Source organism: Ursus arctos, unplaced genomic scaffold (genome assembly GCF_023065955.2).
Source record: "Ursus arctos isolate Adak ecotype North America unplaced genomic scaffold, UrsArc2.0 scaffold_31, whole genome shotgun sequence".
Taxonomy (NCBI): domain Eukaryota; kingdom Metazoa; phylum Chordata; class Mammalia; order Carnivora; family Ursidae; genus Ursus; species Ursus arctos.
In genome coordinates this window covers 17,353,037-17,366,013 of record NW_026622997.1, presented here as the reverse complement: position 1 = coordinate 17,366,013, position 12,977 = coordinate 17,353,037, and the positions used below count along the sequence as shown (strand labels likewise).

Sequence of the window (12,977 nt, the reverse complement as noted above, 5' to 3'; positions counted from 1 at the left end):
TTTATTGGCCTGCTTGGGGCGGGGTTTGGGAAGAGGCGAGCAAGGGTGGGAGGAGGTGAGGGCGAAGAAAGGGAAGCCGCTGAGGGGCCGGAGGCGCGCGGGGCGGGGCCGGGGAGGAGCCGGGCTGGGTTCCTGGGCCCCGCGCGGCGCGCACCGGGAGCCCGCGGCGGCGGGGGCGGGGGCGGCGCGCGGCGGCCAATGGCGCGCGGCGCTGCGGCGGGGGCGGTGCAGCAACACCCGGCTGCTGACAGCCAAACTCACCAACTCCGCCCTCGTCCCCGCGGGATCCCGGAGCCCGAGCCGGTCTGGGGCCGAGGCCGCCCGAGCCGCGCTGCGAGCGAACATGGCAGCAGAATGAGAAGGCTGGCGCCGGGTCGTGGCCGCCGGCGCCGCGCTGCAGCTCGAGATCCGCGCCCGGCGCCCTCCGAGACGCGTGCTTAGCCGGCCTCTTGGTGGCCGCTGGATTATTTCATTCGGAGCCGAGGGCGGGCGAGAAAGGGGACCCCGCAGCCGCGCCGGTCCGTGCTCTGGCAGGGTGTAGAGGCTCGTGTGTGCAGGTCGCCGGTTGCGAAAACCACGCGGGAGAGAGCGGGTCCCGGGCTGCGGCGGCGCGGACGCGGGGATGAGCCGGCCATGGGGCGGCCTCGGCGGGGCTCGCGGAGCCGGCCGGCGCTGCGGCGGGGGCGCTGCCTGAGCCGGGGCTCCGCGGGGCTTCGGGGCCTCGGGCGCCCCGGGGGGGTCCCTGCCGCCGCCCCCGGGAGGGCCGAGAGCCCCGCGTGGCGGACTCTGCAGCAGACACCGTACTGAGGCGCCCCGAGCCTGCTCCGCCTGCAGCTCCGTGCGCTTTCGGCACCCGGGCGCCTTGCCCGGGGCACGGGCGGCTGGCGCACCGCGGCGAGCCGGGTGCAGGACTGGTTAGAGGGGTGTGTGAGTGTGTGCGATTGGAGATCTGAGCTAAAGCAGAGCCCAGCGGACCAGAGCAGCCATGCTTCCCGGGGTGGGCGTGTTCGGCACCAGCCTCACGGCCCGTGTCATCATCCCGCTGCTGAAAGATGAGGGCTTCGCGGTGAAGGCGCTGTGGGGCCGCACGCAAGAGGAAGCGGAGGAGCTGGCCAAGGAGATGAGCGTCCCCTTCTACACCAGCCGCATTGACGAGGTGCTGCTGCATCAGGACGTGGACTTGGTGTGCATCAACCTGCCGCCGCCCCTCACCAGGCAGATCGCTGTCAAAACCCTGGGTGAGTGACCCCGTCCCCTCTCCCCTCCAGCTCCTTTCCTCCCCTGCTGCTTTTCTGCTCTCGGCCCCTCTGCATCCCAGAGACTTACGAGGCATCTACTCCGGCCCGGGAGCCCGAGATGCCACATGCCCCTCGGAGCTCCCTCCTTCCTCATCCCCGGCCTTCCCTGCCTCTGCGCTGCTTCTCTCCTCCCTACTGGCACCACCTGGACGCGCCTTCCCACGTGCGTGGCGCCGAGGCTGGAGGAGGCGTGTGTTCCAGGGCTGGCGACGAGGCGGATCGGATGCTGAGGACTGGGCATGAGCCGCTCTCAGGAAGAGAAAACTAAGTCCCCAGCTGTGCCTGTAGTGCCCCGAGTGTGTGCGTGGGTGCGCGCCTGTGAGAGGCGAGTGCGCGCCCAGGATCGCCGGAATCAAGGGCCCCACACGTGTGGCTGGTTTTCCAGGGGGCGGTAGACTACCTGGCGGGTAGCAGCTGTGGCGCCCTGCTAGGCCCGTTTGCTTCCTTCTGCTGTTAGTTTAGTGTGGGATTAGACTGTGACGTTCAGCCGGGTATATTCGGCCTTCGCCGTGAGCCAGGATGGCGGGAGTGGTTGGCTGGGGGTGGGGGGTGCCCTGGGAGGTCTTCCACGGGGTCCTGGCTTAGTGACGAACTGGGTTGACAAAAGCAGGGGGATTGAACTGTCGAACGTGGCAGCTCAGGGATTGGTTTCTGCGTGTGTTTGAAATAATAGACCTTAAATTTTTAGGGGATGGGCGCAGTAGTTCCAGAGGTATGGATGCTTTGTGTGGGAAAAGGCCCAACGGCGCCAGTTTCACGTGGGAGCATGCAGTAGTCCCTCCTTAATAACCGGCAGGAAAGTTCCCAGGCCTGATGTTGACAAGCAGGTTGGGAATGAGCTCACCGCCCCTCGCCAGCCCGTCCCCCCACCTAACCCAGGCGGTTTGAACAATCTCAGAGCACAGAGCGCTGGCGTCCCTGTCATGCCCAGAGGAAAAAGAAGCGCATATTTTGTCCGTCAGCAGTTCTCTTCGTACCTAAGACAGTCCTAGGAATACTGCTCACTCCTTACTCTCCCAGGAAATGTAACACCCACCCTGGAAAGTTGGAATTTTTATTGATGAGGAAAGAGACAAAGCTCAGGACACGACATTAGGGAAGAGTTTTAGGGCAAGAGCGGGTCAGTACTCTGAAGCCAATCAGTGGTAATTCATGTCATCTTGGAAGGCATGTTTTATATTTTAAAATGCGTGAATTTGGGATAGGTGAAATGTACGTACATGTTAATTCTATCTTCAGAGACCTATGACCAGAAGGCAGAACTCTTTCTTCCTAGAAAACCATTTTTTATCAGCCCCCTTCTGCTCTTGACTCCAAGAGGGAGCATGATAGAATTCCTGAGGAGGCTGCCCAAGGCTGTCCGTTTTCATGTTGATTTTATTAAGTTTCTCACCTTTGTTGCTGATTTTCTTTGGCCTTGAATTGAACGTCATTGGGTTCTGACTTTTCTGTTAGATGTAATCTATATATTGGGTTGCTAACATTTGTGCTTACAGTGGATCTGTGCATACATATCAAGATAGCTTATAACCATCCTGTGGCATAAATCTATTAGAACACTTTGTATCCAACAGGTCTGTCCTCTTCTATAGAGAGCCCATAACTGGTCGTATCAGAAAGACCTTGTAATGTTGCTTTTCCCCACTATGACAGCACAGTCCTACAGGTCAGCATCCCTAAGGTGTATCTCCAGGAGAATGGCCATTCGGGGAACAAGGATGTGCCTGTTTTCTGACCATCTCTTGTACTTTAGCCAAGAAAGCATTTGGGGGGGCTCTGGGTTGGAGAGAAGTGGCACAAATCATACATTTCTGGATACTTTTTATTTTCAAAAATCCCTATGATTTTTTTTTCCCTTGACAAGATTAACACAAGTTATCTCTTCAAAACCAAGAGGCTTCAAAAGTAGACCTAGTTTATAATCATGACTAAGGACTGAGGTTTTGTTTATATTTTTGTATAAGTCTTGGGCTTTTTTTTTAACTCCTGATTTTGTAGGTAATTTGAGATAGTTTATGATTATAGAAAATGTGGGGGTGTTGAATTTAGATGTGGCTGGACTTTGGTCTCATTCTCCAGTTCCTCTTCACTGGAGAATGCCCAGAGGTCCCTCTCTTTCACATTGTATCTGAAAGCATGGGGCTGGGTGGTCGCCTGGGTGTGCTTTGCTGTCATGGTTAGAGGTCCAACACACAACACACAACACAGGAAGTGAAACACCCCGAACAGTCATAGAGCTGGTTTGGCCGTTGGGGGTTTTAGATGCTAGTGTTTGCCTGGAATAGAAACAAGCCAGTCTTGACTGGTCCCGGTGAACTGCCCGTCTTTTGGCCAAAGCCTGGCCTTTGAGTTGCTTGCCTAGCGATGGCGAGTGGTCTACGGCCCTCCATCCATATTCTTGGCGGGTCTCTGCTCTGACAAGGTGAGGGGCTGGTCTGGGGACCGTCGAAGAATGACACTTGGAATCAATAGAATCATAGACATCCTCCTTGAGTTTCTAAAAATTCCCTTGAAATCCCTCCTTTGGTGAACTAGGCATTTCTCTGTTGTAGAGACTTTCTTCAGTTCTTTTGTACAATTTCTACAGTGCCCAGGGCTGTCTCTTCTGAAGTTCCTAACATGTGCCAGGCAATGTGGCAGGTGCCGTGTATAAAACACTTTCCCCGTGAGACTGGCTGCCTAGCATAGACGTTAGCCCCATTTTACAAATGAGGCAAACTAAAATGCAGAGGTCTGAGTGGCATTGCTCATGGACGGATAGCTGGGGAGTTGAACCTACCCTTCTGCCTCCCCACAGTCCTTTCTTCCTCTTCATCCCCTAAACTTGCTTTTTGGCCTCAGTTTCTTCTCTCAGATCAAAGTAGCTCGGATGAGATCATTGGCGTTCTCCTTTGTTCCTGTTTATTACCCCACGCATGGAAACTGTTCTCTCTTGAATCTGTTCCTTTTTGTCTATCATGGCTTCCTCCCTAGAAGGAACGCGTCCCCTACCTAGGTCTCTGAGCGAGCTTGCCGTCTGCCCCTCCTCACCACTGCCTCTCTCCATCTTCCACACCGCTGCCAACTTTTCCTTGAAGGACCGCAGACTCGATTGTGTCACTGCACCCCCCTTTCGTCACTTCTAGGAAGAGTCCCAACTTCTTGGCATGACAGGCAAGGGCTGGCCTGTGATGAGCCTTGCCCAGGCTCCTGTCCTGCTGGCTGTTCTGGAACCCCATGCACTTCAGCTAAACCCAGAACTCCTGGTGTGTCCTCGAACGGACCCTCTTTGATTGTAGGTCCATGCCTCTGTCTGGAACACTTTCTGCCTTGTGTTAGTGAAGGATGCCTGTCCATCCTGCAAGACTCGGCCCCCAGGGTTGCCTCCTCCCTGAAGTCTCCCTCTTTCTCAGTCTCGCCCCTCACATACCCTTCTGTGGTCTCAGCACCAAAGGCTGCTCCCATCTTTTCTTGAACCTATTGTAGTGCATTCGTGTGAAACTTAAATTTTATTTAGTTCTTTTGAATGGTTTATATATTCACGTGGTGTAAATTGTAAATACTATAAAAGTGCACAGGGAAGAATGTCTCCTGGTCCCTGTTCTTCAGCTGGAGGCAGTCCCGGTTTTTTTATGTCTCTCTCTCTTTTTTTTTTTTTTTAAGATTTTTATTTATTTGAGAGAGAGAGAGCGAGAGAGAGAGCGCGCGCATTCACACGCATGAGTGGGGGGAGGGACATTGGGAGAGAGAGAAGCAGGCTCCCCGCTGAACAGGGAGCCCAAAGTGGAACTCAATCCCAGGATCCTAGGATCATGACCTGAGCCGAAAGCAGACGCTTAACCAACTGAACCACCCAGGCGCCCCTTTATGTCTCTTTTTGAAGATTTTTCTAGGTATGTACAGGCAAATATGTGTGTGAGCATTTTTAAAGTCTTTTTTACACAGTTGGTAACATCTCATACACACTGTTACATACCTTGCTTTTGTCATGCAAGAGTAGTATCTTGAGAAGAATATATGTATACACTCACATACACATCTATACGTATATAAAAAAACAGCATAAGGAAAGTATCCATGTTCTTATTTTTTGCTGTATAGTATTTCATTGTGTGGATAGATCAAAATTTACTTACCCAGTCCCCTATCGCTCAGCATTGAGGTTGTTCCCAATCTTTTGCTTCTTCAAACGTGTAATGAATAACCTAGACCCTGTGTCCTTTTGCACACACCCCAGTGTACTTGTAGGGTAAATACGGGAGCTGCCGGTCAAAAAGTATGTGCTCATTTCCTTTAACAAAGATGTTGCCAAATTAACCGGCCCCTGAAACGACACTGCTGTTTGTCGATTTCCTTGTGCGCCTTGCTCTGCAAGCCCCTTGACTGCCCGGTGCCCGAAGACAGCCAGGACAGGCAACTCACCTTGGTATCCAGAGCAGCACAGCTCCCAGCCTACCTCTGGGGTCAGTTAAAACCTGTGTCCCATTTGTCCTCCTGCACTAGAGTGTGAGCCACCTGCTGCCTCCCTAGGTCCACTCTCGTTCCCTGTCCAAGCTAGTCTCTGTACAACAGGAGAGTGGCATGTATACGCGTGCATGTCGCTATGTTACTCCTTGCTCAGAAGCTCTCAGTGGCTGCCCTGGCACTTGGAGCAACATTCAGTTTCGTGGCCTGCGCTGGCCCCGCCTGCCAGTCCCTGTCACCTCTTTGGCGATTGTTTACTCTCCCTGACCCTCCAGCTACTTGGGCCTTTTTACCCAAACACACGAGCCCCTTTCCTGACTCTGGGCCTTTGCAAACTGGCTTTTCCCTCTGTCTAGAAGGTTCCCCCTCACTCCTCTGAAGGGCTGGCTCGTTCTCACTTTCAAGTTTCAGCTCAGATGTTCTATCAGGAGAGAGAGCTTTCTGGTCCTCCCCTCCCAACCAAAAGTTCTTTTCCCCACTTCTCACTTACACCTCTGCAGCCCCTTCATGTTCTTGGGAGTGCCGTCGCTGTTTGTGATGACCTCTTTCATTTGTTTGCTTGTTCTCTTATTTGCTGTTTGTCTCCCCAACTGGAAAGAAAGTTTTTTGAGGTAGGGCCTGTGCCTGCTTTGCTCACCAGGGTGGCCTTATCTCTCCTAGACAGTGCCAGGCGCTGAGTCACCCAGTAGGCACACTATAAATATTTGCTAAATGACGAATGAATGCCTTTCCAATGAATGAATGAATGCTTGGGGAAGGCAAAGATTATCAACAGGATGGGTCCATCAATCAATAACAGTTTGTCCTGCGTGCAGTAGCCCAGTTGCCTCCCAGACTTTCACACATGGGCTCATCCCCCCCGCAGGGTAGGGCGGCCGGAGCGGGGCGGGGAGGGGGAATCTTGTCAAAATGCAGATTCCAGGGCAGGACCCAGGATTTAGAATTTCTCTCCAGCTCCCGGCTGATGTGCCTGCAGTGCCAGCCAGGCACAGAGATGCGATGGCTTTCCGCCTTTGGGAAAACAAGACCAGCCCTGCCGTGAATAATTAACCTGTTGGGGGAACTGTGTTAAAATATCTGTTGCCTTTGTGTGTGATGTGACGACATCTGTTTTCACGTTCCCTGCCCCAGTTTTTGGAGACCGGAGTGCAGACTCTCTGGGGGAAGCCTCTCTGTGGGAGGGCAGGCTCCTATGGGATGGGGAATAAGGCTGGAGAGTTCCAGTGAGCTTTGACTGTGCTCATTGATCTTGCCCCGACTTGTCTGACATCCTCAGCCGAGGACTGGGAGCATCGTGCCCTTTCCTGCCCTACTGCAGAGTGTCCGCGCTGCCCACGGTGGAGAAGAGCTGCTGGAACAGGGGGAGAACCAGGAGGAAGCAGGGCTGGGCAGGCGTGGTGGCCACACAGGCAGAGATAGGGCTGGAGATGATCAAACGTCCTTTCTGGACTTGGTAGTAACCACTCTGGAATCCCAGTTCCCCCTTGACGTCACTTCTGGATGTATTTCTCCCCGAAGACTGTGTGGAAGAGACAGTTAGGTTTTTTTTTTTCTCTCTCCGGATTTCTGCTGCTGAGCCCTAGTGAGATGGTTTTGGTCTGTCAGCTTGGTGTAGGTTTGAGGAAGCCCTGGAGCATTATGTAAATGGAAGAAATGACTGTGTACTGTTAGGAAAAGTCAAGCATCACCAATCTCATTTCATCTAACTGAAATTAGGTGCAGTTGAGTGATTATTTTGTTGATGATGTCTGGTTTGGAAAATGTACGAGTGAGAAGAAGCCATATGAAGAGATTGGACATTTTGATCCTGCAACTGGGGAAGAACCAAAAAAAAATGGTGGAAGTAGGGGCGCCTGGGTGGCACAGCTGTTTAAAGGTCTGCCTTCGGCTCGGATCGAGCCCCACACTGGGCTCCCTGCTTGGCAGGGAGCCTGCTTCTCCCTCTGCCTTTGCCCTCCCCCTGCTCGTGCTCACGCTCGCTCTCTTGAATAAATAAAATCTTAAAAAAAAATGGTGGAAGTAAATAACATGTTTTAAGGGTTCCACCAAGAAAGAAATACACTAGCAATTAGTTATATATTTTGGTTCAGGGTAGTCAAGGCCCGTCACTATAGACGACGTTGTGATTCACAGAATTGCTGATGATAGAAAAGGTTGTCAGGTCACAACTGTAACCATCCCCGCTGAGCCTCAGTCTTCCAATCAATAAAATGGAGTTAAAGATACTATGATACAAGGTTGGTATGACAATTAAAATGAGCAGGGGTGTAAAGACTTGGCCACCGCACCCTCCCCTGGAGCTGTCTGTATAAGTTCAATAAATATTATTCTCCTTCACCTCGAAGTGATCAGTTCTTCAGCCTGTTCTGAATGGTACTTTCGAAGATTTGTTTTTCATATTTTTTAAAGAGATGATTCCCTTCTGCCAGATTTAGAAATTCCAGTTAAAAGTTTTCTTTAAATTTTTATTTATTTACTTATTTATTTAAAGATTTATTTATCTAGGGGCGCCTGGGTGGCACAGCGGTTAAGCGTCTGCCTTCGGCTCAGGGCGTGATCCCGGTGTTGTGGGATCGAGCCCCGCATCAGGCTCCTCCGCTATGAGCCTGCTTCTTCCTCTCCCACTCCCCCTGCTTGTGTTCCCTCTCTCGCTGGCTGTCTCTATCTCTGTCAAATAAATAAATAAAATCTTAAAAAAAAAAAAAAGATTTATTTATCTAGAGAGAGAAAATGGGGCAGGGGCAAAGAGAGAGGGAGAGAGAGTCTCTAGCAGACTCTGCTGAGCGTGGAGCCCGACGTGGGGCTCGATCCCAGGACCCTGAGATCATGACCTGAGCCGAAATCAGGACTCGGATGCTTAACCCACTGAGCAAACCAGGCGCCCCCCCCCCCCTTTTTTTTAATTTTTATTTTTTAAAGGGAATGTGCCTAAGTCAAGCTTTGGATATGGGATTTGCTGAGAATCCTGTACTTGGTTCATGGATGCATGATCTAGAAGGTGCTGTTGGTGTTCCCAGGAACGGACTGTGCTCCTGTGAGGATTTATCATCACCTGTGAGAAGGATGCGGGGTCCTCCGTGGAACTCGGGGCAGGGACCTAGCTGAGGCCTCTGTAGGTGCCTAGAAAGTCTGAACTAGAATTTTATCATTCTGTGCTATTCTCCCCGTGTGTGGGCCGCATCAGCCATCCCTCTTTAGACCAGGGCCCGTGTGCTGGACAGAACCAATACAAATATTACTGGTTTAGCCCCCATCCCCCGCCCAGCCCCCACTCCCAATTGCTCCTGCTTGTGTCTGATGCTTTCTCCCGGCTCAGTCTTTCTGGAGGTTATCTGGTAACATGGGGGGGTCCATCACAAAATGCCTTGGGGACCCTGTAGTGAGGGAAGTGGGGCTGGAGGGATTAGGAGTGGTCATCTCCAGGGGGCCGCACTCCCAAAAGGCACTAATGATGAGAACCCAGACTTGGTTGATGATTTTACAAATGTAGACCTTTCTTGATTTTGTACGTTCTTTATCCGCTGTCTTCAAACACACATTGGACATTTTGCCACGTTTATAGTGACCACAGTAAAACAGTGGAAAGAAAAGATGTATGTGACGATAAAATGATGCCAACCTTGTCGTCATTATTATTACATTTACAGTGTCTCTGTTGGTAAAATATGGGATGGAAAAGCAGATACATGTAACTGGCTCTGTGGAGTTTTATGGTCCAGTCCCTCCTGCTTGGCGGGTGCCAACTGAGGAACGCGGTGACGCACAGACCCTTTGTGCACAAGCGTCAGGGCAGGGCCTTCAAGGAGTCAGGAGTCAGGAAAAAGGCAGGTCCTGGGGAAGAGGAATTTCTATCTTCAGATGGCCTTTACACTGAAAACTGCAACATCAACCCTTCCCTAGGTCTCCAGCCTGCTGGCCTGCCTTGCAAATTCTGGCCTTGTGCGTCCCCCTACTTGCATGAGCCAATTGCTAAACCTACCTTGCTTTCACTGGCCTGCCCATGGTGTCTCTCCCCCTCCCTCTCTCCCCTCTCTGCCTCTCTCCCCCATGCCCCTCTCCCTTTCCCTCCCCTCTCCATTTCTCCCCTCTGTCCTCTCCCCTTCTCTCTCCCTCCTTCTCCTCTCTCCCTCTCCTCCTCTGCCCCCCTGTCTCCCTTCCTTTTCCACCCTCTCCCTCCCTTAACCCTCTCTCCCCTCCTCTCTCCGCCTTCCTCTTCTGTCTCCCCCTCTGCCCCCTCCTCTTCCCTCCCTTCCCCCCCACCTCCCTCTTTCTCCCTCTCTTTCAACCTCTCTCTCTCCCTTTCTCTCTCCCTCTCCCCACACATCTACCCACCCACCACTCCCCACTGGTTCAGTTTCTCTGCAGAACCCTGACAAATCCACATTTTGCCTGGATCAAGTCCACCTGGCCAGGCAAGCTGGGCAGTGACGAACCTGACAGGCGTGTCACACAGGTGTGGGTCTGGCAAGACTTGTTGGTATGGAAGCCGCTCCCTTGAGTTCAGCTGGTGAGTGTGGGTCCCTAGGAGAGCGCTCTCTGAGCATCTTCCTCTAAAGCAGGAAGACCTTGAAGGCCAAAGATCTTTTGGGTTCAGACTCAACCCAGGTGGATGTCGGGGGATAAAGCTTTAAAATCCTCACTGCTGAGACCCACCTGGACCCTTTACCGTGACCAATTCTGCATCTGTCAACAGGGCTTTGGGGAAGCTGGCTTCTCAGTTTTAAGCAAGCCGGGGACGCCTTGGAGTTTAGACGTCCCTTGAGAATTGTTAATGCCCTGTGGAGTATTAAAAAATGCAGAAAAAATAACTTTACATTAAAATGATATGACTTGTTTTTTAAATTTCTAATTTCCCACTCTAATAGCTTTTATGGTACTGAGGGGCTCTGTTAGCTAGCATAATATGCGTACACGGAAGCCATCGAGGTTTGAAGCCCCAATTAAGTTGGTTCGTAGCTTTAGCATTGCTTTTTTTGCCTTATTGAGATAAACTGTATGTATCGTAAGTTTACCCATGGAGATTCAATGATTTCTAGTAAACGTATACAGTCGTGTAAAAAGTTTTAGAATACTTCCAGCATCCCCAAAGGTTTCCTCCTGCCTGGTTGCAGCCAGCCCCCGTTCCTGTGCCAAGCCCCAGGCCACCACACATGTGATCTGTCCCTATTGTTTTGCTTTTCCTAGAAATCTCATATAAGTGAAATCCTACGATCTGTGGTCTTTAGTTCCTGGCTTCTTTCACTTAGCGTGTTTCTGATGTTCATTCTCATCACCGCATCTGTCGGAAAGTCATTCCTTGTTTTGCCCCGTAATATTTCATTGTATGGATATACCGCAGTTTATCCGTTCACCATTTGATGGATGTTTGTATTGTTTCCAGTTTTTAGCTGTTACGAATAATGCTGCTGTGAACATTTACATCCAGGCCTTTTGTGGACCCGTGCTTTCACTTCTCTTGGATCGATCTCTAAGAGTGAGATTGCTGGGTTGTATGGTATACATAGATTTACCTTTTTAACAGACTGCCAAACTGCTTTCTGAAGCAGCTGTACCCGTCCAACTCTTGGACTGGCTTGGGTGGTGATCTCAGGGTCAAGCTCAATGTTGAGTCTGCTTGAGACTCTCCCACTCTCTCCCTCTGCCCCTCCCCCTGCTTGCACACTCCCTCTCTTTCTCTCTCAAATAAATAAATCCAAAAAAAGTTGTCTGAAGTAGTTGTACCATTATATATTCCTAACACCTATGTAGGAATATTCTAATATCTCTACACCATCACCAACATTTGGTATTGTCAGCCTTTTTTTTTTTTTTTTTAAGATTTTATTTATTTATTTGAGACACAGAGAGAGAGAAAAAAAACACAAATGAGGGGAAGGGGCAGAGGGAGAAGCAGACTCCCTGCTGAGCAGGGAGCCCGTTGTGGGGCTCAATCCCGGGGTCCTGGGATCATCACCTTAGCCGAAGGCAGAGGCTTAACCGACTGAGCCACCCAGGCGCCCCATTGTCAGCCTTTTTGAGTATAGCCATTATTATAGTGTGTTGTGTGATCTCGTTACGATTTTGACCTGCATTTCCCTAATGACTAGTGATATAGAGCACCTTGTCATATGCTTCTTAGCCAGTCATGTATCTTCACATTTCTTGAGCAGTTTTAGATTGGGTTGTCTTCTTATTACTGAGTTGTGAGCGTTGGTTTTGTGATTTTGTTGTGTTGTTCAGTTAGGGGTAGATTTTTGGGTTTTCAAAGACTTCCCTTTATTTTTGATTTTGGAACTAGATGCAGCTGAACAAATTCTCCAGCCCAAGTAAAATTAGCTTTGCCAAATGTTCATTGAAATGGTTCATTATTTAGAAAAGCGAGACGGCCATGTGAGCGGATACTGACGTCTCTTGGGCACCAGCATTGCCCTGGGCCCGATAATGCATGGAGCATTCTTTATGGGACATTTCCAATTTGAAGATTATCAAGGTGGCCCAGGATCTTTCAGACACTGTTTCTGCCCAGTGTCTGGAGAATGTTTCTCTTCTTCATTTCTTTTAAATTAGTAAATGTGTTTGAATGCCTGTAGCACTGTGTTGGCTGTGGTAGCAATGCCCCAGATAGTAAGATATGGTCTGTGGTCTTTGTTCTTGACACACGATAAGCATATGCAAACACACAACAATGCAATAAAGTATATGATTCAGTCCAGAGTGAATTGTGATACTGTAAGGCCAGGAAGTATTTGCTTAGGGCAATTGAATAACCCCAAAATATCAGTATTGGATTAAGGGTCCGTCACCTGAGAAGCTTCCCCGTGCCAATCCACACAGGGTACTAAAACGAAGGAGAAAAAAACAGAAAAAACAAAACAACAACAGCAACAACAACAACAACAAATGAAACAGAATTCCCCTCACAAAGAGTGAATGAGACACTTGCACAAAAGTGAGATCTGGACAGGGCTTCTGCTAATAGGTGGTGAATTATTGCTATGGTGTCTTCTAGAAGGGCTGGATCTAGAGACTGATTAAAAAGTTCACTGCTGAGCTTTTGTTTTGCTGACTAGGGAACTTGGGTTTGAGGTTAGAGATAAAATGCACAGGGCCTGTGAGGTTAGGCCTTGCTGGTCCCCAGGGCCCTTCTCCTCAGGCAGCACGAGTCCCTGAGGAGGTGGTCCTGCAGATAATGGATCCTGCCTGAAAGCTGAGGGCCTGGACAGTTCAGGAAGACCTTCTGGAGGAGGTGGGGCTTAT

At 50.6% G+C, this 12,977-nt stretch overlaps 1 protein-coding gene across 1 annotated transcript in view; it reads left to right on the top strand.

Annotated features, from left to right (window-relative positions):
- Nucleotides 1–266: 266 nt before the first annotated feature.
- GFOD1 (Gfo/Idh/MocA-like oxidoreductase domain containing 1) overlaps nt 267–12,977 on the top strand; it is a 107,378-nt gene continuing 94,667 nt past the window's right edge. The window contains exon 1 of the mRNA XM_026511510.4: nt 267–1,238. Within this exon, the coding sequence (XP_026367295.1) occupies nt 986–1,238 (253 nt within the window). The 5' untranslated portion in view covers nt 267–985. The remainder of the gene's footprint in view (nt 1,239–12,977) is intronic.